Genomic DNA, 25,961 nt, shown 5'->3' with positions numbered 1-25,961 from the left:
TTTTATATATTTATTTATTTTGTAAAGTAGAATCGCAATAATAATAATAAGGCCTGTCTTCGAGTCCGAAGATTAGTGAGGAGTGCAGTATTGCCCGTGGGTGCGCAGCCCCAGCTGTGACCTACATATTTTGCCACATCCAGGGCAAGAATAACCATTGTCCGCAGGTGGTCGATTTAGATTTTCTTTTCTTTTGACCTTGGCAGCAGATTTTCTTCTGGTATCAAATGTGTATCCCGCGGCCTTCGTGAGTGACCTCCAGCTGTCTCGTTCCGACGCCGCATGCAGCCAGGTGCTCTCTTCTATGTCAGCAAGGAAAGTTGACGCCTAAGCTGGTCTTTGAAGCGTTTTCGTGGGGCGCCTGTGTGAATCGCAATAATGTGTAACCAAATAATTTCTAGATTATGATTCTAATTTTTTTTTATTTTAAATTTTGCTAGTGACACATGGCTACGTGTAGAACCAAATTATCTTTTTCTGTAATTTCTAAAATAAGATACTGAATAGTTATGGTATTTAAGGGACAATAGATTATATTGCAATTGCTTGTTGTTATAAATCCATATTTGGAAACTGATCAATTGAAGTAGTTTCAGAGTATGAATTACATTAAGAAAGACGATTTACTTTTCTAGTAGGACCTCGTTTTCGCGAAAGGTGTCTGCAAGATTGACACAAAGGTTAAATTTAAACTTTTTCAACACATACAAAAAAAATTTCTTCATCGCGTCTTCTTTGTGTCCGAAAGCACCATCCACTCGAAACCGCAAGCGGCCCGCTGCAAAATGTCTTGCTCAATATCAACATGGTCTTACGAAGATCAGACAACTGACAACTCTCACTCTTCATTATCTCCGCTCAATTAGGCATGCCCTCTTTTTAGCACGATGAAATGTATTCTGTAGACGCAAATATAATGCCTTTGTGTAGCTCATGACGCACAAAGTCCCTTGAACCTGGGGCTCCGCTTACATTGTTTCCACTAAGAAAGGGGCAGGGGGTTGGGTGAAGAAATTCACGTAGATATCATATAAAACATTGGCTGAAAAAAATGTGCTCTTAAGGTAACATTATTTATTATCCAACCTAAGTTTTTAGCATCTTCGTCACATAGTGTCGTTAGTCAATTTTGAGCATTTGGAGAAAATAGCTTGACGTTATAAACTTGACAACATTTTTAAAAACGCAAATAACAAAAAAATAATATATTTATTGAGAATAACAAAAGTAAAGAAAACACACAATTTATAATTGTAACCTAAATATGCTATAGAAATGATAGAGTGGATGAGAGTATATTTACAAGTCACCGTGTTATTCACGGTTTATAACAAAAACACTTGAAAAGAAAAAATGAGGAGAGTTGGCAGTGGTTGAGTTTTTTTTTTTTTTGTGTGTTTTTTTTTGGCTGTCGAGACGAGCGTTGCACGCTCAAATCCCAGTAGAAGATTAGCAGAACTATGAAATATTTAATGAAGTTCTGCCATTAGCCAGAGAAAATGGAGTGCACTGTAGTCCTCTGTACTGATGTACAATATTCACGTTAATAGTCGGCAATGGAAAAGGACTTTCGCGTCACCTTCCTACTAAATTGGTAGATCTTAAAGAAATATAATTAATAAGGTATTAAAATAACTTCACGGTGATACGCAGATCTTTTTCTGTAGTAGTAGTGCTATATTAGTAAACATGAAGAAACATAGACACCATTCATCGTTCTATGTCAAAGCATGTCTATAATAAAAATGTTTAAGTCTCCTGCGTTCTAAGGTGTTGTGCTATGCCCTGCACAACAGTCAAGGGCATTTATTTTCCTTTGTTTTTGGATTGGCTTACTTTTAGTCCTGACCTTCTCTAATTTTGAATAAATATACACACGACTCTATCACAAGGATTCAAACTTATAACTTTGAGGTAACTGCAGCCTGGAGTTTAAGTACTCAGTCAGTTCGCCCCACTATGTTTCGAAAGCTGATTAATCTGGTTGAGATATGAGCCAGACCTAGGTCTATAACATTATCATTGTTTTAAGATAATTTTTAAAAAATAAAATAAATTAATATCAATATATCACAGTAAGAAAACATGTTTGGCATCCTGGAAGAAACGTCAATAGTCACTGAACCAGACACAATGTTGCAGTTTCTAATCATGCATACAAATATACGTATTTAAATCTAACTAAAACATATTTACTTCATACAAATGTTCATCTAATGACGTCTATATCAACTTTCTTCATAATCAATTTTCTAAAGTAAATAATTAATGTACATATTAAATAAAAATAATAATAATATGTGAAAATGAATTTTTTTTTTCTCTGGCACTGCCAGGATCGAACTTCGCTAGAGAGAAACAGAATTCATTGTAGTCCCTTTATTATATTATTATTATAATTATATTAATATTATTATTATTCTATGTATTATTATTATGTTAAATGCAAACGAGTAGTCATTCTCTGGCGCTGCCAGGGTCAAATTTCGTTAAAGAGAAACAAGATTTATTGTAGTCCCTTAATCAGTTTCCACTGAGGAATGTTATTATTATTATTATTATTACTATTATTATTATTATTATTATTACTATTATTATTATTATTATTACTATATGACATTGAAGAATGACAATAAATTATTAATAAAAATTCTATACTCTATATTTTTCTTTCTCTATTTGGTCTACACAAGTCTGTACAGAAGTGCCAGAACTACGATGACAGTAGAGCCCATGTATGACATCACACCTTTAAGGAATGGAATTTTAAATGTCAAATTATACAAAAAGAAAGATAGCTTTAATATCTTAGCAATCAATTTCATAACTCACTTTATTAGCTCTAAGCATTAAAAAAATATATCAATTCAATTTTGTTTTCTATAATTTCGTTGTATTAGATGAATGAATTTTAAATTATGATGAATAAAAATGTAGGTGCAGTTAAAAAATATTTTTTTTTCAAATAAAACAAAGTTGTCTGTTAGGAATTTATTAGTTTGGAGAGTAGAGGTATTTGAAAACTACTTTAAAAAATTAGTGTAACAAAATAGACATAGTAGCCCACTTACCTGAGCATACTTCGCCCTTCTGTGAGTAGCCTTCTGAGCATTCACACCTTTCATTGTCACATACACCCGTGTAGCCATCAAAAGGGAGCACACACGAGCTGTCTTCATTACAAAGCTTGCCAGGTTCTGGACAAGGACGATATTAGAAAATTATATAAATGTCAGTTTTTAAAAGTTAATTATTGTCTTTACAAGACTTTTAGATATTTTTGGCTGTACTATCGCAATAGGACATTCAACCAAAGGGAACAATTTTTTATATTTTTTAATATTTTTTTTTTATGGAAATGTTTTTTTTTCCTTGAGGATTTGAGTAAGAGATTGACCATTTACAAAACAATTAGATCAATTAGATATTCATTATAAGACATCAGTTAGGCCAGATTTACATCTAACTTCACATTCACTTTCATCTATCCTTTGGTCTGCTGGACCGCTGTGGCACCACACAAGATTTGTCAACCATTTTTCTCCATTTTTCTCTGTTATTTGTCTTTGATAGAATTTCATTCTGATGTTCTTTCTGAAAATATCGAAACCTGACTTTTTACCTGCCAGGGTGGATACTTCTGACTTAGTGTTTCCACACAAACTGTCTTTGTAACCTTGTTTTTAATTCATTCATGTTTTGTTACAACCACTGAATTATAATTGTGCAAAGTTTGAAATTAATCCAACAATGAAAAGTAAGAGAACTAACGTATTCAAAATGTATACCAGACAGACAGACAAACAGACAGTCTGAAGTATTTATAGATGCTTTGTAATAACAAGAAAAAATGATCGTTTCCACCCCCAATATGTGGGTAGGATCTCATAGCAGAAGACTGTTGACTACTTTGAAAACATAGCATTAGACCGCGCTATGTAGGGAGAGACCAAGATAGTAAAAAAAAGTGATGAGCTCAGCTCTGTAAGACGAGCGAACCAGAAAGAACAAGAAAAATAAATAAAAAAATCCTTTAAAAAAAAAATCAAAGCTTATCTAAAGGGGAAGAACTCCGCACATAAAACTATATCAATAATGTACAAGCCGTTTGCCTTATTTGATATCAAACAAAATAATGTAACTAATTACCAATAATTAATTGAGAAATTGTTTTTTTTAATTGATTCATGTTTTGTTAGCTACAATAATTAATTGTTTGAAATATCAACTGGATCGGAGAATGCGTGAGGAAGATACAGCATTAACAATTATTTAAAAAAACATGTAAAGTAAAGTTCTCCAATCCAAATAGAGTAGTCTACAATGGTACCAAACCCCCCCCCCACCCCCCACCCACCCAAAAAAAAAGCCATATCTGTTAATACTGAAGGGCTAATTCCCTTGTTAATATCAAACAAAATAATTTATTTTGATCCCTAATCAAATGACTAATTGGTTACTTTTTTTTTATGATCCATGTCTTGTCTATGCCAATGAGCAATTGGTTAGTATGCATGACTAAATGCATGACGCGTAGGACGTAATCATCTTCTTTTTTGAAGTAACGTCTGTATCATATAAGATAAGAATAATCGTGCTAAGTTTCATCTTGATCCGAGAATGGGTGTGAGAGAAAGAACATGTACGTGAAGAGGGCGACTGCTGTCAATCAAGACAAGAACAGAGCGGTACAAAATCTCGCTCGTACCTTACTCGGTCAGACTTTATCAACACCACCCTTTGATCAAGAAACATGAAAAGGACCAAGATGCCTGTGTGTAGTCGCTCAATGAACTCTTTATGTTGAGTCTGTTGTATTTATGTGTATGTTTCTGTTGTGTTGTTTGTATATGAGAAAAGAGTCCTTGTAATCACAATTAATTTCCATAAAGATCAATAAAGCAGTCTTAGTCTTAGTCTTACACACCTTTTACCAGACAGACAGACAGAGTGAGTTGATATAAGCTTTGTAAAAAAAAAAAAGGCTACCTGTTCTACTACCAAAGCAGGTGCCAGCTTTACCTGCGTAGTATGTGTTAGGGAAATGTTCCTCTAGAACAGAGCTCTACAGTTAAATGAAAAAGTGGTCAATGAAGTGAATTATAGTCATTCTACGACTGAAGGAGATCTACAATAATTTGGAACCAAAACCAGCAAAGAATTATTCAAACCAACAAACAATATTTCACCATTTAATAGCACTTGTAAACGAATCACTCCGGCTGGAATGCGTATTATATTTCGCGATCTTGTCCCTTTTAGAAAAATAACATGATTATCCACTTCCACTAGTTTATTTTGTTCTTTAACTTTCACTAGGTTTAAAAAAAAAAACCTTTCACCTCCATGTAAAGATAACAACATTAAAAATGTGGATGTTATAAGCAATGTAGACCTACTTGTGACTGTGACATTGAATGGACTACTGGCTTCACTGGTCAAACGTTTATACCTGGCCGTGCACACATACTGTCCGTTGTCACTTCTAGTTACAGATGGAAGGTGGAAAAATTTGGTCGACTGGGTAGATATTGAGCCGTTACTGAATAATATAAAGAATTACAAATTGTAAGTTCAAACAAGAAATTGAATGGGGGTTTGTGTTATAAAGGCAGCCGCCACGGTTTGACCGAACTTGTCACAGTTTTATGTGTGTGTGTGCGTGTGTGTGTGTGAGAGAGAGATAGAGAGAGATTGTTTAGTTTCAAAGTTGTTTTCGCTCTCACCGACAGACTTGACTGAGTACAAAGTGTAGGAATAGTGTCACACTGAAATGTAATCTTTGTAGGGCGACCTGATGCCCGTAGGTTGGGGCAGACACAAAATATAGAGTAGCGTTAGTTTAGTCATGGGCTAGGGACTAGGTAGAGTTTTGGGGCAGTCGGGACTTGTACTGACTTGCCAGTGGCATGTGGCGTGTGTTAGTTTTTCTGGTGAAACATGTGATGGAACCAAGTCGCCGAGGCTAGCTCCATCTGGGATCCAAGAGGTGTGAGTTGTTTGACAGGAGACATGTAGGAAGTAGCTCTAAGAGACCAGGACGGTCCAGTGCAGTTTGGGCAGTGCAGCTTCGCGATTTTTCATTGTTTTGGTGATACCTTTGGTGCAAAGTTGTTATCTTTAGCAATTAGTAAAAGACCACATAATTAACATTGGATTTGTATGTCATTTGAGCTGTTGGTGTTCGTTTGTCTACACGTAACTTATGGGTGTAAACAATACATATAAAAGTATGTGAACAAATATATTTAACTGTATAGAAGTCGATAGGGACATCAGTTAGAGACATCTAATTTAGATAAATGACCAACCATTGCATTAGTTCAGTGGGAAAAGTTAGACTATGTGCAGATAATTCCGTAATAAATAGATAGAAAAAAGCTTCATAAACTGATATTTTACAAAGACAATAAGAAACATTACAAAAAATGGAAATCAAGTTTAAACCTTGTTTTTCCAAATACAACAATGCCAGTTATCAAGAGTAACAAACAAATGAAAACAAATAAAAACTACTTATCATATTTATGGTAAACAAAGTAATCAAATCAAAACTCAAAATATCTGAGTGTTTTAATAATGAAAAGGAAGCCATATATATATTCATAACACAATTAGAATATCAAAGCAATAGAATTTACTAAGTGAAATTTGAGTAATTATTAACAGCAACACACAAAGCATTTCAAAGTTCACCGGAGGGGCTGAGGGGGTGCACCATGAACTTGTTGAGAAACAAAGTAGCACGTGTCAACAAGTTTTGTAAAACTCTGGGCCTCTTTTAGCTTGACCACTCTGTGCACAGCTTTCATTTCTATTAACTTGATTAGCAAAATAATCTTGAGCTAATGAATTTTTTTAAGTCACTTAGCACTATGAAAACTACTTACACTGACCACAAGTTACTTACACTGTCCACTCGTAAGTCATTCCATCTGTATCCGACTCAGTAAAGCAAACAAGCCAATAGTTGCCATATTCCCCTACCCTTGAATCGCAACCAGATTCCCCAATGAGCTTAATTGCTGGTGTAGGAATAGTATCTGAAAGCAAAAATAAAATGTACCACACATTGAATTTATTTTAATATGAAAGAGACTCGAGAATGATAATAGAAAATATTTGAGTGCATCCTTATGAGATTGATCCTCAATTCAAATCCTTTAACAAACAAAAGTGGTTTTAATTTATTGTCGGTTACACGACAAAATAGCACCAACAAAACAGCGACGACAAAATTGAGAGACACAAAATAGCGCGGACTTCCTATCTGACGTATATGTGTGTGCTACACGGAATGTGTTATAATTTAGTCAGAAGTCTAGAAACGAATGAGACATACATGTACTATTAATTTATAAAGGCAGCATATGACAGAAAATAGTAAATGAAATGTAACCAAAATAAAGGACTTCGCCAACCGGAGCAAGAACCAGCGATACCGGAAACAGCAACTCCGCCTAGAAGCAACCCAGTACCAAGCGAACTAACTCTCTAGACTCTAGAGTTGTCTTAAACACTTGTTTCAGCCCTTAACTTCACATTTATTTAAACTTCTACAGCTTGATTGCTTATAGTTACTATTTCCTATCAGTAAAATGTGATCCCTGATTCTGCCATGACACATTAGATATGACTGTATCACTCTGTATGGGAGTACAGCTGACAAACCAGCGTTCTACTTTTCTTTGGCATAGACTACACAAGAACCTAAAGCATAGAGATCCTATTATAGACAAACGGTTCTAAAACGTTGTAACTTCCGGACGTGGCAATGGAAACAAGCATTCCATTACCTAAAAAAATGCTTCCTAAGGCATGCGGCTGAAATAGCCTCTAGCATTCAGTCCAATGCCTGGCTTTCACGGGTGGGTCCGGTGGAACTATTATCACAGGAGAAGTGCGAAGGCGAGTAACTGGCGCCTAAACCAGTAAGCTTCGGCCGGGATAGGCTCGTTAGCCTTAGCTGGCTACCCACCAAGAAGACACACAAAAAACGTTCAACCTCTGCTGCATTGCAGCTTTACCCTAACATTGGAAAGGTTTCGGGAGTCAATTCTGAGGAAAACATCAGGAGCCGGTGACGCTTAGGCAGCTTGCAGCACACAGTGCCACACTCTGGCAGATCTTGAGACGCTGTTGATCCTTGCATGGAGATCGGGAAACTTCTGGGTGCGCGACATCGTTTCTGCTTTAGCTAATAGCCAGGAGTTCATCTCATTCTATAAGTTAATCCATAGACACTTTGCGACCGAAGGAGCCCATGCATTCAACTATTTTTACGACCATGCTATAAAAAGAAAAAGGAAAGTTTCCCTTTCAGACCTTGCGATCAATGGGGCAGATGATGTTAAGGTCATCTTGTTTTTACGGCCAACGGTTAACGAGCAGGGTGTTATGTGGCCAACACAACGACCAATCGACTTTACTTTCTCCAACTAGAGTTGGGTGGACTCAGGGGCGTCCTAAAAATCCTGAAATTTAAAATTGCAGTATTCACCGAGATTCCAACCCAGAACCCAAGGTTAGGAAGCCAACCGCTTAACCCCTTAACCACTGCGCTCCCCCCCCCCCCTCGATCATGCCATAATAAAAAAAAACTTACTTTGTACTTCAACTTTGACCTCCTTAAAGTTCGGCAACAATTCATTGTTTTTTGTACCACACGAATAGGTGGCGCTGTCTGTGGTATCGACGTTGTCCAATTGCAGCTTCCGGTCAAACTGTCGCTGTAGAAATAAGGAATTTTTCTTCCAAATATACTGCACTGTCTCCTGGAGGGATTCTCCACAAGTAATTATGACCCGATCACCTTGTAATGGTTTAGTTTTACTGGCTGCTGGTACTACGTCATCTACAAGTAAAAAAAAAATCTGTTTTTGTACGTGTATTCTGTTTACTGAGCTGAGATTATTTGTCTAACTAAAACATTACATTTAAATGGCTGCTGAGATGACTAGATGATATATTCTCAAGGAACTATCCGATAGTGAAGACAAGAGGGCATTTCTGTCACATGATACATTGCGGTATAAGCAACCTTAATGAAATGGAAGATTTCTTTTTACAAAGCTTAAATCAAGAGAGAGAGAGAGAGAGAGAGAGAGAGAAATGAAAAAAAAAGACATGTCTAAAAAGGTTTTTTATGTGTGTTTAGAATTTTTTTACTAAGAGAAAGACGAAACCATAGCCATGATGAGGCTATTACTTACAGGAGGTATATCTAAATCTACGTGAAGAGACCGCTGTTTGGCCACTTAGCTGAGCTGTACATGTAATATCATTAACTCCATAGCCAGCCGGGCTTAATGTTGCACTTGTTCCACTGGATATTTCTTGACCATCCGACTGAAATGAATTTTTTTTTCTTTTAATTTACAATTCTATATATTATATTTAATAATAAGGCTAGTCTTCGAGTCCGAAGATTAGTGAGAAACGCATTATTTGACGTGGCTGCGCAATCGCAGCTGTGACCTACATATTTTGCCACATCCAGGGCAAGCATAACCATTGTCCGCAGGAAGACTGCGTTTGTCCTCGGCAGCAGATTTTCTTATGCTGTCTCGTTCTGAGGCCGCATGCAACCAGGTGCTCTCTTCTATGTCAGCCGAGGAAAGTTGACGCCTAAGCTGGTCTTTGAAGCGTTTCCGTGGGGCGCTTCTGTTACGTCAACCACCTTTTAGCTCACCAAAGAAGACTGCCTTTGGCATACGTTCGTCTCCCATACGGTATACGTGCCCTACCCGGCGTAACTGTCGTTCCAAAAGAAGTCCCTCTATACTGTCCATACCGGCGTTCGCAAGGACATCGCTGTTTATTTATTTATTTATATTTGTATAAAATTTATATTCAGTTATTTGTGTATCCACTATTAGGAAACTTTTCTCAGAGCGACAATGGTTTCACTGAAAAGAAAACACACGTTGCTTTTGTAATGACATTGTCATTGCGCAAGATGTGCAAGGAAGACTCTGAACAGCCCCTTGAGTCTCTCAAATCGTTACTCGCGTCAGTTTAACATTGCACATTGTGTCAGTACAAAAAGTGTTGGAAAGAAATTGTCTTCTGTTGTGACTGCCCAGATACAAGTACTTTCTGAGAAACATGCTAAGATACAAGTACTTTATGAGGTAACTGCTAAGATACAAGTACTTTCTGAGAAACCTGCTAAGATAAAGTACTTTCTGAGGTAACTGCTAAGATACAAGTATTTTCTGAGAAACCTGCTAAGATGCAAGTACTTTCTGAGAAACATGCTTAGATACAAGTACTTTCTGAGAAACATGCTTAGATACAAGTACTTTCTGAGAAACATGCTTAGATACAAGTACTTTCTGAGAAAACTGCTAAGATAGAATTACTATCTGATGTAACTGCTAAGATACAAGTACTTTCTGAGAAACATGATTAGATACAAGTACTTTCTGAGGTAACTGCTAAGATACAAGTACTTTCTGAGGTAACTGCTAAGATACAAGTACTTTCCGAGAAACCTGCCATGCTACAAATACTTTCCGAGAAACCTGCTAAGATACAATTACTTTCTGAGGTAACTGCTAAGATACAAGTACTTTCTGAGAAACCTGCCAAGATACAAGTACTTTCTGAGAAACCTGCTAAGATACAAGTACTTTCTGAGAAACCTGCTAGGATACAATTACTTTCTCAGGTAACTGCTAAGATACAAGTACTTTCTAAGGTACCTGCTAAGATACAAGTACTTTCTTAGAAACCTGCTAAGATAAGAGTACTTTCTGAGGTACCTGTTACGATACAAATACTTTATATTGTACCTGCTAAGATATAAGTACTTTCTGTTGTACCTGCTATCATACGAATACCTTCTGTTGTAACTGCTAAGATACAAATACTTGCTGAAGTACCTTCCAAGATACAAGAATTTTTTGGAGTATCTGCTAAGATACACGTACTTTCTGAGGTACTTGCAGAGATACAAGTAATTTCTGAGTCTGAAGTACTTGCTTGCTCAGGTCTCCCTCCTATACCCAACCCACCCTCCTCAGACAGCCCCGCCCTACTTTAGTTTTGTCGTGCCCAGGTATGGAGGACGAACGAATCGCTAAAGTCACCCTCTATAGTGCTTTATTTTATTAACTTTGGAATATGAAGAGTGGTAACTTTTCAAACTGAAGTCAGATCAGTCAAACGTGCATGGCGTGAAGTCAGCTCAGTATACAAAATGTTGTCCAAGGCTGCTATTGCTTAATTTGTCCAGTTTTGTTTAGTCAATCATTTTCTATAAGTTTGGAAGAAAAAAAAAAGCAGTCCATGTATTTGTCAACTGCTTACATAAGTACATCATATTATGCTGCTGTGGGAACATTGTAATCAAATTGAATTTTTTATCTGTTTGGATCAACAGAATTATCTTTATTGTAGCTAATGGGCCTAAAGTAAAACTCACAAACTTTCTAGTTTAAAAGACTTAATCTAGTGATCGCTGTACTCTGCATTAGCTGGGTAGGCCTATATTTTCTTCCGCATTTCTTTTCGAATCAAAATTGATATAAGAAATAATGAAAGACTTACGTTCCAAGTGTAAGTGACTTCAGATGACGGAAGATAATCAGCGCTGGGTGTCAGCTGGCAAACAAGTCTATTTGGATTTCTACTATATTCGATGACAACAGCAGAGGAAATGCTTGCTGATAAAACAAATTTTTTTTCAAAGCTTATATCAACTCATTCTGTCTGTCTGTCTGTCTGTCTGGTAAAAAAGTGTGTACCTTTGTTTTTTTCTCCTGCACCCATTATTGGATAAAGTTGAAACTTTGCACAATTATTCATTGGTATGAATCAATAAAAAATAATTAATTAGACAATTAATTATTGGTAACTCATTTTTTTTGTTTAATAACAATATGGGAAAGTAATACTTCAGTATTCACAGATATGGCTAAACTTGTTGAGTTTAGTCCCCTTAAATAATTGCTCACGCTATTTTTCCCTCAAGCATTCTCCGATCCGTTGTTTGTTTTTTTGCGCCTAACAAAACTTGAATCAATTTTTTAAAATATTAAGTCAATAAATTACTGGTCTGTAATTATTCTTTATTTAAACTAACAAGAGATATAACCGGTACATTATTGATAGATATAGTTTTAAGTACGGAAATTTACCCCTTTAGATAAATATTTTTTTCTTGATCCTTCGGTAAAAAAAAAATTAATTAATATAAGTCAGAAATTTCATTATTGATAATAGGTTGCTCAGTTTGTTTTCATTAATTTATATTGAATTAAAACTAAGTTTGTGCAATGTAAAATTTAGAGACTTACTGGTCAATGTCGGCAAATAGCCAACAGCACTTTTTGGTGTAGAATATGTTACGCCTGCAGATGGGCTTGTCAAGGTACAGGAGACACCTTTACCTGCGGTAGCACTGGTGATCTCCACCGAAGAGTCTGTCGTGGCTTTCCCGTTGATCTAATTTTTTTTTATTAAAGGCACTATGTAAAGACTACTTTATTTTAAGATTACGTTTTAAGATAACACTAATTACATAGCGGAAAGAACACTAAAAGTTTATAAGAGTTCTAACTTATTTATCGCTCTATATCAAACCGTATAAGTTATAACGTCCGAGTATCCCATCGGTATGTTGTTGCACTGAAGTTTCACAATAGAACCATCAAATGCTGAACTTGTAGGTACTGATAACGTTGGCGCTTCGTTGGATGTGTCTGAGATATTTTAATGGAATATTAAAATACATGTTCACTTATGTGTATGCGTTACAGTATTGTAAGTGTAGACTATTTCATTATATCCAAAGTACCTGTAGTGCGTGATATAAAGTAAAGTAACCCTTTCGAACCTTACGATCAATAGGGCAGTTGGTGTCAAGGTCATATGTAAGTGTTTCTATGGCTGAAAGTCAACAAGGGTGTCATGTGGCCAGCAAAACGACTAAACGCTTTTATTTTCCCTAAGCTATTTCTGTTCTTCAACCTAGCTCTTGGAACTCGGCTACAACATTATGAAAAAACTGCTCGCAGCTTTAATTCATGCATTGTATTGTCTTAATTTTGAAAGCCTTAGATTTAATAGTTTTAGCTTTGTTGTATTTATTTTTATTTATTGCCCACAAAAAATGTTTCCTGTACATTTTTTGGGACCGCTCCTAAAAATTTTTGTTTAGCATTGTACTAGCCACTGAGTCAACAAAGTGCTTATAAAAATAAAAGGTTCTATGGTTACCTATTGTTAGTTTCAAGCCCGCAGCACGTGAGACACATAGAAACTCAACAGAAATCGATTGATAATACACTAACCCAGAGCAAATGAGATCTTGTTAACTCTTTCTCTCCGTAATTATTTACCACATTCCGGTGGAATCAACGCTGGTAGTTAGGAGAGAAAGAGTTAAACCTATTTCGTTAACGAATTCCACGTAGAAATTTCTAGCGATGATTTTTAGCGGATCAGTTTTTACAAATGATAATTTCTTTCTTGGTAAAGAGTCCGCAATGAACGTACAGAAGGAAACACATTTCTGACTTCTGATTACTCGTTAAATAATGAATTAATGGTTGCATTTTCTAAACGTTTCATGTGTCATCCCTTCGATTTTAATCAATAAAATAGTTGGCCACATAGGAAAGAAATAGTAAAAGACAACTTCTAAGATGCATAAATACAGGTTTTGACATTCCTTATATAGATCTAGTAATAAAAAAAGAAAGTTTCCCTTTCAGACCTTGCGATCTATGGGGCAGTTGATGTTAAGGTCATCAGTTTCTTTAGCCAACGGTTAAATAGCAGGGTGTCACGTGGCCAGCACAACGACCAATCGCCTTTACTTTCCTCAACTTAAGTCAGGTGCCCATTAGAGTTGGCTGGACTCAGGGGCGCCCTAATAATACCGAAATTCAAAATCCCAGTCTTCACCGAGATTGGAACCCAGGACCCCAGGTTCGGAAACCGAGCGCTTAACCCCTCCGCAAGTAGATTGTAGATATTATTTTAAATCCATGGCAAGCCACTTAACGAAGGGACTAAGAAAAGATGTTAATGTCTATTTACAGTGGTTGTTAAGGACATGGGGGACACAGCAGGTATAAACGATAGGCTTGGACTTCGTCTCTTCCCATAATGCAGTTCACTGCTTCTGCAACTGGCGTTTAAACTAATTTTGGCAGACATACGAAAAGTTTCATGAGCAACTTACCCTTGCCACTGACTCCACCCAACAAGACCACTTCATATGGGTCACTTAAAGGTGAGGTCAGATCGCTTTCCGATGTCACTACTTTGCAACTAAAGTAAAAAAAAAAAAACAAGAAAAACAAAAAAAAATACTTTAAAAAAACAACACAGCTTATATTAATCGTACTAGTATCAATTAGTTTGGATTAGTCATGTAATTAAATTTGTAATACATCTAGACTAACAATAAAAATGCATATATACTAATGTAAAAAAAAAAGTGGTGAAACGACTTAAATTCCAACACATGGCTCAAGCCTTCTCAATCCAACACGGTAACCACTCTGCTAGTGGAGAGCACATGGAAGATATAGTTATATATATTTATAGTTATCCATTGTTTCTATAGTCTTGATCAGAAGAAGCAGTCTTATCTGCAACTGACCAAACCCACCCACGCCAAGTATGCAGTTTCCAAGTTGTGGTTTCAAAGGTTGTCATGGCCAGGGGTGTCAATGGGGTTAAGCTCCCATTGTCTATAAAATACTCCTAATGGCATGCGTCTCAAATAGCCTCTGACAACTAAGTCCAGCACCTGGCCTGCTCGTGTGGCTTAGATATTAAGCCCGGCGAAACTGCTCTTACTAACAGGTGAAGGGGTGAAGGCGGATACCTGGCGCCAGAAAACCGGGAGCTTCGGGCAGATGGAGCTCGTCAGCCTAGTAAGGCAGTTCATCTAGGAGAGGGGTACTCTGACTTCAAACCCCCGCTGCCTTGCGGTACTGAGGCTTCAGGAGACAACCTCGAGGAGAAATCAGGAGTGAAGCCCCTTAGTCGTTGGGAGTATCAGCTGCGAAATTCCCTCCGGCAGCTTCTGCAACTGAATTGGTGCCAAATGTAATGCGATGCGTTCCTTTGGATCACATCAGCAAGGTCGAGAGAGGGATCATGACGCATGGGCCACCCATGACCCCTTTATCCAAGGCCCAGGAATGCGCCCCGGAGAGGAAACTCTGGTGCTGCTGCAAAGCGGCTAAAACAACACGGGAGACAACAGTTACGGGTTATAAGTCCAACTTGATTGGCGTAATGTATGGACGCCACGGGTTGTCTCTGACGGTGGGAGAGGTCTTCGCGCCTCACTGATCAGCTACCGCCCGCCTCAACCTGGGCAGCCCCCAGTCAGTTAGGTGCTGATCCGCCACAGCCTGCCTGCTCTAATGGGTGCTTAGAGCTTAGTTTAAAACGACAAGTAGGCTGGAAACTTGCACCAAGCAACAAAAGAAGAAAAATTAAACTGAAAAAGAAAATCCCTGTCATGCGACTGGCCACTTGGAATGTCAGGACAATGTGTCCTGGTCTCACTGATGATCTAAGGCAGATCGACGATGCTAGGAAGACGGCAGTTATAAACAACGAGCTAAAAAGGCTACATATCGACATTGCAGCCCTGCAAGAAACCCGACTGGCCGAAAACGGCATGCTCCGCGAGACTGACTACACTTTCTTTTGGAAAGGGAAAGCACAGGATGAGACTCGAATACATGGTGTGGGCTTTGCTGTCAAGAACAGTCTTCTTCCCATGATAGCCCCTCCAGTTGGTGGCTCGGAACGGCTACTAAGCATAAGTATGATGACAGCGTCTGGAAAAGTCACTCTAATTAGTGCCTATGCCCCCACACTAAGCTCGCTTCAGGAGGACAAAGACAAGTTCTATGAAGACCTCAAAGAAGCCATTGCAAACATTCCTCAAAAAGAACATATGATCCTTCTAGGTGACTTCAATGCCAGAGTAGGATCAGATCACACTACCTGGCCAGACTGTCTTGGGCTTTTTGGAATCGGAAAGATGAATGAGAACGGACAAAGACTGCTTGAATTCTGCACATACCATAAGCTCTGCATTACCAACACATACTTCAGAACAAAACCACAGCACTGTGTCTCATGGAGGCACCCTAGGTCTGGGCACTGGCACCAGCTGGATATGATACTGACACGAAAAAAGGACATTGGAAATATACTGCTGACACGTAGCTACCAAAGCGCGGATTGTGATACTGATCATACTTTAGTGTCCTGCCGGACAAGACTGCTGCCAACTAAGATCCACACATCACAGGGAAAAAGAAAATCACGCCTGAATACTACTAGCACAAAAAATCCTGATCTTTGCACCGAATTTGAGAACAAATTAGAGGAAACTTTTAAAAACTTCTCTGTGACTGAGGTAGAAAAAAGCTGGACGTTTATGCGTGATACAATCTACCAAACATCATCACTGGTCTTTGGAAACAAAACCAAGAAAAGCGAAGACTGGTTTGAAGCTAGTCTACCAGAAATGGAAACTGCCACTACGAACAAGAGAGCAGCCATGCTAATCTACAAGAAGGATCCCACCCCAAGCAACTTAAAAAGGCTCAGAGCTGCACATAACAATGCCCAAAGAGTAGCGAGACAATGTGCTAACAAATACTGGCAGGAGCTATGCGAAGATATTCAATCTTGTGCCAACTGTGGTAACATAAGAGGACTATATGAGGGCATGAGAAAAGCCTTTGGACCTCACACCAGCAAGTGTGCTCCGCTCAAGTCAAAAGATGGCTCAATCATCAGCGATCGTGCGCTGCAAATGGAACGATGGGTTGAACACTATGCAGAACTCTACCAGATTGAAAACGCCATCTCACCAAACGCTGTTTCCAACTTTCCATCACTTCCAGTTTTGACGGAATTAGACGAAACGCCCTCAGTAAAGGAGCTGAGCATTGCCATTGACATGCTTGCACATGGGAAAACACCCGGCGGAGATGACATTCCTGCTGAAGTAATTCAGGCTGGAAAACATGCCCTAATCAAACCACTCCATGAACTGCTAAGCTTGTGCTGGGAACAAGGAATGGTCCCCCAGGAATTGAAAGACTCCAACATTGTTACAATTTATAAAAATAAAGGCGACCGCTCTGATTGTAACAATTACAGAGGCATCTCACTGCTTAGCATAGTCGGAAATGCTTTTGCTAGAGTATTACTAAAGCGATTACAGATCCTGGCAGATCGTGTTTATCCAGAGTCGCAGTGTGGCTTTAGGGCAGGTAGATCTACAACAGATATGATTTTCTCTCTTCGGCAGCTACAGGAGAAGAGCAGAGAACAAAAGCAGCCCCTCTTCATAGCATTTATTGATTTGACCAAGGCCTTTGACCTTGTTAGCAGAAGCGGTCTGTTTGCTGTACTAGAGAGAATCGGCTGCCCAAATAAGTTAAGAAAACTAGTGTCAGCTTTTCACGAAAATATGCAGGGCACCGTTCAGTTTGAAAGTTCTTCCTCCAGGTCATTCTCCATTAAGAGCGGTGTCAAACAAGGATGTGTACTGGCCCCCACACTATTTGGCATCTTCTTCTCAGTCGTACTATCCAGTGCTTTTAAATCCCTGGAAGACGGAATATACATCCATAGCAGATCCGATGGAAGGCTCTTTAACCTGGCACGTCTTAAAGCCAAAACGAAAAGGCGTCGTATCTTGATAAGGGAGCTGCTGTTTGCCGATGACGCGGCACTCGTATCTCACTCACAAGGAGGTCTACAGAAGCTAGTGAACGCCTTAGCAGCTGCTTGTCAAGAGTTTAGCCTTACTATAAGTCTCTCCAAGACCGAAATCCTGGCACAAGACGTCGCAGAAATACCTATAATACAAATTGGGAACCACACCCTTTCAGTGGTGCAGGAATTTACCTACTTGGGTTCAACAATTGTCAGTAACCTAGACTTAGACATCGAGCTGACAAAAAGGATAGGAAAAGCTACCACAGCATTGGTAAAACTCTCCAAGCGCGTCTGGGAAAATGGTAAATTGACCACAGCGACCAAAATCCTAGTCTACAACGCCTGTGTTGTGAGCACTCTCCTTTATGGCAGTGAGAGCTGGTCAACATACATGTACCAAGAGCACAGATTGAATAGTTTCCACTTGCGCTGCCTGAGACGCATAATGGGCATCTCTTGGAGGGACCATGTCTCCAATCAGGAAGTTTTAAGATTGGCCAATATGAACAGCATGTATGCTCTCCTGACACAAAGAAGATTACGCTGGCTCGGACATGTCACCCGCATGCCAGATGGCAGAATCCCGAAAGATATCTTATATGCTGAGCTTGTGGAAGGAGTCAGACCCAAGGGCCGCCCAAGACTAACATATAGAGATGTCTGTAAACGAGACATGAGAGCCTCAGGCATCAGCGAAAGTATGTGGGAAAACATAGCCAAAGACCGGAGTGCATGGAGACAGACTGTGCGTGCTGGGACAACCCTTGCTGAGAACAAAAGAATTGAAGCGGCTTTAATCAAGAGGGATAAAAAGAAAGCTGCCCTGTCTGCTAGCCCTAAATCAGAGGCATACACATGTACGAATTGTGGCAAAGTCTGCCGTTCTAGAATTGGCTTGATTAGCCACACCAGATTCTGCCCCGTCTCAAGATTAAGCCAAAACCAGTGACTCATTTGGGCGCATCCATTGCCTTTCGAGACAAAAGGAGCCATATATATATATATATATATATATATATATATATATATATATATATATATATATATATATATATATATATATATATTTATAGTTATCCATTGTTTCTATAGTCTTGATCAGAAGAAGCAGTCTTATCTGCAACTGACCAAACCCACCCACGCCAAGTATGCAGCCGGCTTTTTAAAGCGAGGATTGGACTTTACAGTCATCTTCGAGTCCATAAGAAATGAGAAATGTGCTCATCTTCGCCCACGAAGTAGGAGCTATATAGTCTCAGCCTATGTTCACTAAGACTCAGACGACGATTTATAAAGAAGACTAATTCACTTCTAGCAAGTAGAAATTCTTTTCCTTGTGTGAGATACCAAACAAAATAATTAATTAACTGATTGGTTAACGTTTTTTATTGACTCTTTGTGTTGTCATGTAAAGTAAATAATTGTGCCAAATTTCAGCTTGATCCGAGATTGGATTCGGGAGAAATGACGTGTACAAACTTTTCACCAGACAGACAGAGTGAGTTGATTTAAGCTTTGTAAAAATTGATTAGAACAGATCATTACTGCTTACAAAGATTTTATCAACGCATTCCATAAACATGATAACCGTTGGCTATACAAACAGAAGAGGTGGTCGAGAGGCTAAGTGCGCTTGAACTTGGCTTGTCTTGGCTACCTAGAAGAAGGCTCGAGGTTCGACACACGACTCGGGCAGAGTAGCGTTTACTGAGCGCCTAAAGGAAGCACGGAAAAACAACTCCTAGATACCCCCTCTCCCCCCCCCACCGGTCCACAAATGAGATTGGACCAAAGCGCTCTGAGCATGCTATAAGCATGAAAGTAGCGCTAAATAAAACCTATAATAATAATAATAATCTGCCCAAAGATCGCTAAGTCTGAAAGGGGAACTTTACATTGTCTTAATCACATTTTCATCTAATTTAACGTATCCAATTGTTTTAAGCCAGAATTAAAAGATGTCATGTCAAGAAAAAAATCATTATTAGCATAAAACAATACGGTTAGTATAGTAGCCTAAGTCAGGAAAGTTGAATGTTTATTCTGGTCTCGACTGTTCCAATGATCTAAATAACGATGTATTAGTGTTGGATAACTTACGTAAATGAGCCTACAGTCTTTGCATCTGCTACAGCTGTGTGTCTAAAAGTAGAGGTATCTAGTTTGGTCTTTCCCAGGTACCATTCGTACGTGTAATATTCATATAAATATTCATCAAGATGACAGGTCAGCGAAAAACTTCGACCTGATAGAACTTGATTGGCATAGCGTAAAGCACTGATCACTGGCTTCTTTATCATCTGCACTGTTTGAACAATCAGATATATATATATATATATATATATATATATATATATATATATATATATATATATATATATATATATATATGGAGAGAAAAAGAATTGAAATGGCTCCTACATAAGGTTTAACAGTTTTAAGAAAGAGTCTCTTGAAAGCATGTAAAACATATGTAAAGTAAAAAAAAAGTTTCCCTTTCAGACCTTGTGGTCTATAGGGCTGATGATATAAAGTTCATCTGTTTCTGTGGCCTACGGTTAACGAGGGTGTCGTGTGGCCATCACAACGACCAACAGCCTTCACTTGTCCCCAACTATTGTCAGGTAACCATTAGAGCTGGGTGGACACAGAAGCGCACAGGGACCCCGAAATTAACAATATCAGTCTTCACCAGGATTCGAACCTGGAACCCCCGGTTCAGAAGCCAAGCACATTACCGCTCAGCCACCGCGCCTCTAAACAAAAGTAATGCTCGTTGAATTGACAGAATGGCATTATGACAGAATTAGGAGTTCAAGTATTGACAATCTTTTAACAATTTAGACTTTTGAACTCATGACTTGCTTAATATTTAAATTGAGTTTCTGTTTTTAAAGTTATAGTGCAAAAGAGAGAGAGAGAGAGATGATAGATAGATAGATAGATAGATAGATAGATAGATAGATAGATAGATAGATAGATAGATAGATAGATAGATAGATAGATAGATACGGCGCCTGGTGATTACATTTGCCCAACCTGCGACCGCATCTGTGTATCAAGGGTTGGCCTCTTTAGTCACACAAGAAGTTGCAAAGGTAGAAAGTGTTCTCTGGAGACGTAAAATGCCACAGAGTAATGTGGGGAAAAGGGGGGTATCAAAGAATTTTGTATTCTTCAAATTCCTTATGATTTGACAGATTTTAGCTTTTGCTGTATATTTTTAAAACAAAAACAAATAGTCACTAATGGTTAAGCACATTCCTGAACAATTCTATGGTAGGTCATGAAAGAATGTCTTTCTCCTCAAAATAAATATGACATGATAATATCAAAAACATGAGAGTCTGATTTGTCTGAGGTAAAATTACAACTTCTACATAACTGTGATGCACAAACTACAACTCGATGCTTCCGCATTGGGATAATTTTTTTTTAATTTGTTAAAAATAAATTCTTAATTGGTTCATGTTTTGGAAAGTACAATAAATATTTGTGTTAAGTTTCAACTTGATCCGAAAATGGATGTCTATTAGACTCATTAATATTGTCCTACATTTTAACTCAGCTTATGTCATTTCACTCTGTCTGTCTGTCTGTCTGTCTGTCTGGTATAATGTTTGTACACTTTATTTCTCCCACTTCTCTTTCTCGAATCAAGTTAAAACTTAAAACAATGATTCATTGTACATTGTACCTAACTAGACATGGATCAATTTTTTTAAAGCATTAAATTGATTTAGTACAAATATTTCTATGGTTGGATATCGACAAATGCTAATAAATTCTTATTGTACTGTATTTAGTTATATGGCTGTAAAGGCTGTAAATGTGAAATTTCTTCCCATTTGATAATTTATTTATTTTTTTTCATTTTACAGGATTTTTCTTTTTTTTTTCCCTAATGATAGCGACGACAGAGGACATATTTCCTTTTCTTTGATGAATTAAATGTGATGAATTCATAGAACGACTTACCAACTCATTATTCTTATGTCCAGTGTTATGTTTATTGAGATAGCTTAAAGTTAGAATAGTATTCACCACGAAATTATTTCATTGAACAACAAACATTCAAGATACTACACCCAACACTCTGCGTTTAATATCTAACATTGAGCAACGAGTTTATTTCATTGAACAACAAACACTCAAGATACTACACCCAACACTTTGTGTTTAATATCCAACATTGAGCAACGAGATTACTTGTATTTTGTTTAAACAGCTTTTTTTTGTATTGAAAACAAGTTCATAACTTTATTAAATTGGTTGTATCATTCTACTTACGACCGCATCCAGATCGAATGGGAACATAATTCGAGCTCAGGCATACACATGTGTCGTCGATACACAGAGGCAGAGTGAAGTCTGTCCGAACACAGGTAGATTTTGTAAGACACGTCGCTCCGTCTACACCTGATAAACCTGGTACAACAATCAATTTAATGTTGAGTGATTCTTTCAGGTGAAACCAAAACTATGGATCTATACATATTTAATTAGTAACAAAAATACAAATTCACCAGATTTGGAGTTGAATGTGAACTATTTTAATTGGAACCAAAGAAGACCTAATAGATCTAGTTTTATATCAAGATTTGTCGTATTTAAACGGAATGTAAAATAATACTATTAGTTATATTTTATAAAACGAATCATGTGACTCTGTGATAGTCAAAAGAGTTGAGCCGAAGGCTCTTGGAAATCTGGACGTGTAAGCCTGTCTGGAAGAGGTCCAAGTCGATGTCTATATAAAACATGGCTATTTCCAATATGTCTCAGGGACTAGAATACGTGGCCGAAGGCCGAGCACACCGGGAACCCCCGCCATTTCCCTATGTTTTACAAAGCTAACCGTGCAAGACTCGTCATTAGTGTAACGGCCCCTTAAGGAACGATGCATGGATTATCGACAGAAACGTGGACGTTCCCGTGTTGTCTTGTTTTGCTAATCATTTAACCAAATCCCTTCCTCTAGCGATTGTTTCCACCCGAGTACCACGTTGAGGCAGAATGGCGTACTCGGGTATCCTGTGACCAGTCAAAGGACTAGATTGCTAAAGATCTGTCATTTTATTAGTATTAATTCGTATTGGACACCGACAAAGGGACTGCTAAAAAATTTTTTTATTCTTTTTAACGATCTTGATCTGTTAATTCCAGAGTCTATGTTTTAATATAAAATCTTTATATATGCAATTATTCAGACTATTATTTTTGTGTCCGAAAGCTAGTTCTCTCACAATGTATTGAGCCAAACAATCGTTCTTCTGACGTCGTCTGCTGACCGTAAAAGGCCAACTACAGGAGGATAACGAGAAGATAATCTTATAATAACTTCAGCGTATAAAGACGTACTTACGAATTTCACTGGGGCATCAGTAGTGTCCTGTGATCTTACTTTATTTTGCTTGATATGAACTGTATTTTTAATAGGATGGACAGTGAGATGTAGACGTATGGAGAATGCAAGAATACAAGAAAACGCTTGGCATGCAGGTCTTCCAGAGATCACCGACTGTCGAAAAGGTGGGTCATCAGAGTAATTTTTTGGGTCACTGGGGGGTTCAGTAAACAAATCTTCTTCCCCCTCTCAAAAGTTCTGGAGCCGCTGTATCGGCACTTTTCGTTTCTTTGGAAACATTAGCTGCGTGGACAGGGGGGGAACAGCTGTGTGGGCGACATCGTTCCGACCATAGCCAGAGCATTTATCTCATTTCTATGAGATGATCCATAGTCACTAGGCGACTGAAGGATGCCATCGATATCTAAATCATTGTATACAGCCCGAAGATTAAAGATGTTTGTAGTGTATTGAAAGTGTATCAGTTACGTCCTGAATATTTTTTAACAAGGCTTATCTCTGTCTGTCTGGTAAAAAGTTGGAACATTTTTTTGTCCCATTTCCCATTCTCGGATCAAGTTTGCACAATTATTTATTGAACCTGACAAGACAAGAATTAATAAAAAAGATTAAACAATTAGTCCCTTTATTACGTTTCGACCATAGACATAAATAAATATAGACTGGAAAAAGGAAGTAACTTCATGTAACTTGAAAACATGTATATCTATTGTATTCGGATTTCCGAATTATGAAAAGTTGCATGATCTTCATTCTTGGAGATTAAACAAAGCTACACTGCCTCCTTATTTACAATATATATAGGTGTGTATCAAAGTTAAAAAAGCACTTTTATACTGCTCATAAATGCTTTATAATACAGTACACAAAATTGCAAGTCACAAATGTTCGTTTCATACAACTCTTTAATTGGCCAGTCTATATTTATTGATGTCTATGGTTTCGACACTTTTTTCGCCCATTTTCAATTCTTGCATCAAGTTGAAACTTTGCATAATTATTCATAATCGATAACAATACACGAATCAATCCAAAAATTAATCAATTTTAGTTAATCATTTAGTACTAATTAATTAACTTTGTTTTATATAGCAGAAAGGGAGCTAAACTCTGTAATTTTCAGAAAAATGGTAGTAATTAGTGTTCATTCCCTATAGTACGCTTTGGTTTTTAAAAGTATTCTTTTTTTCTTTATCTTTTTTTTTAATGTTTTTGTGCTTTTTTTTTTATTATTACTTGTCTCTGGCATTTTAACAAAGACATAAGATCAGTCAAACACCATGCTTTACTACATGCAATAAGAACTTCAAAACTTCATTCTAAATGTCAGACCAATCTTTACCATTGTGACAAGTCCACCTGGTTGACAGTGCTTCATAAATCAAATTATTATTATTATTATTATAATTATTACTTATATTAATATAAAATAAAATACTTGCATACCCATCAAATGGAAACATATTGCAAATATGAGTGCGACAAACATCATGTTTCAAACGGTCAAATGTTGAAGTCTAAATCAAATGATAAGGTGTGACCTAAACATCGGCTTCTGCCTAACATTGGTGCTTCGTTTCTTCCTTTATATAGTCATTATTCGATCACAAGTCACGTGACTAGACTAAAAAAAAATAATAATGTTATAGTAACAAGTGAAAAGGTTCCATTGGCTAGAAATATGAATCTTTTTTGGAGGTGGGGGGATGTTTATTCACCCACTAGATCTCCAGCGGATCTAAACTTAACTAATGAAGTCGCAGACTTAACTTGTCGGAAGTGTGACCCTGATTAACCGGGTTGTTATTCTAGGACTACATAATGTAAAGAGACTTTTACTACATACCCTTTAAACGGTTCCATGAACAATGCCATTGTCTTTACGTGTACATAGAATACATCAAGAGAACATGAGAAACATACAAAATTACTTTAAAAATAAACAAATTTTATAGTAAGTGTAATTGTATACATTAGTTTGGACCGGTCATCTGTACTCCACCTAGACGTATACATCTGTGCGATAGAAATATTTTTACCAATTGTTTTCGGGGAAGAAGGGGGTATCTTGTTGAATGATTACAAAATCGTTTTTTAAATAAATTATTTTAAACAGAGTTTACTCAGGGCACAAGATTCCTCAAGGGGACTAATTCAACTTATACCACCCCATCTGTCAAGTACAATTTCTTTTCCTTGTTCAAGATAATAAACAAAATAATTATTTACCAAAAGTACATTAACTAATTGTTGTTGTTTTTTTCATTGATTCTTGTGTTATCGGGTAAGAGAAATAATTGTGCCAATTGTCAGCTTAATCCGAAAAAATGTGAGTTGATATAAGCTTTATAAAAACTGCTTTTAAATCTTATCTTTTAAAATACGGACTTTACTCCATACAAGAAAATTATTACATCCTATGCGTGTTCCTAGGTCAATCTAATCATGTACGTTTATTAATGACTTAAACTCTGTCAAGTCGTTTGTTTTCTGGCTGAGACGGGCAATCCATTCCATGCTCTAACAGCACTAGGGAAGAAGGAGCACTTGTACAAGTTTATCCTAGCATATGGGATGAGGAATCTGTCTTTGTGTTTTTCTGAGTTTTTGTATTTGAAGTTAATGTTTCAGTGTCTTATGTACTTTTGCTACTTTACTTTTGAGTCTTCTCTCCTGAAGGGTCTCTAGGATTAATTATTTTACTCTAATAAAATGTGAATATTCATTTGTTATGAAACTAACTGCTCTATTTTGTGTCTGTTCTAGTTTCTTAACGTTTTCTAGAGTTAAGGGGGGTCCCAAACAGAGGATGCATATTCTAATATTTGACTAACCAAGACTAAATAGCATTTAGGTTTATGTTCTTATTTGATCT

The 25,961-nt window shown here is 37.4% G+C and overlaps 1 protein-coding gene across 1 annotated transcript; it reads right to left on the bottom strand.

Moving 5' to 3' along the window:
* Positions 1 to 2,670: 2,670 nt before the first annotated feature.
* LOC106066976 (uncharacterized) lies at positions 2,671 to 24,642 on the bottom strand. The gene is made up of 13 exons (XM_056045248.1): positions 24,533 to 24,642; positions 22,009 to 22,146; positions 19,819 to 20,023; positions 14,195 to 14,283; positions 12,589 to 12,707; positions 12,303 to 12,450; positions 11,554 to 11,669; positions 9,213 to 9,348; positions 8,606 to 8,854; positions 6,911 to 7,043; positions 5,400 to 5,542; positions 3,072 to 3,197; positions 2,671 to 2,749 (listed from the first exon to the last, which is right to left on the bottom strand). Exons 1-13 carry the CDS (start codon positions 24,576 to 24,578, stop codon positions 2,685 to 2,687), a joined length of 1,713 nt encoding a protein of 570 aa, XP_055901223.1. The 5' UTR covers positions 24,579 to 24,642; the 3' UTR covers positions 2,671 to 2,684.
* Between the last annotated feature and the right edge of the window lie 1,319 nt (positions 24,643 to 25,961).

Source organism: Biomphalaria glabrata, chromosome 10, assembly GCF_947242115.1.
Source record: "Biomphalaria glabrata chromosome 10, xgBioGlab47.1, whole genome shotgun sequence".
Taxonomy (NCBI): Eukaryota; Metazoa; Mollusca; class Gastropoda; family Planorbidae; genus Biomphalaria; species Biomphalaria glabrata.
The sequence above is the reverse complement of the archived record's forward strand: the minus strand, read 5'-3'. Positions and strand labels throughout refer to the sequence as shown.

Excerpts from the sequence above, each read along its gene's own strand:
- LOC106066976 (XM_056045248.1), bottom strand. The coding sequence starts at position 24,578 with ATGATGTTTGTCGCACTCATATTTGCAATATGTTTCCATTTGATGG. Across the intron at positions 14,284-19,818 it reads AAGACTGTAGGCTCATTTAC|TTGCAAAGTAGTGACATCGG; the intron begins GTAAGTTATCCA and ends TTTTTACTTTAG. Across the intron at positions 9,349-11,553 it reads AAGTCACTTACACTTGGAAC|TCGGATGGTCAAGAAATATC; the intron begins GTAAGTCTTTCA and ends AATTCATTTCAG.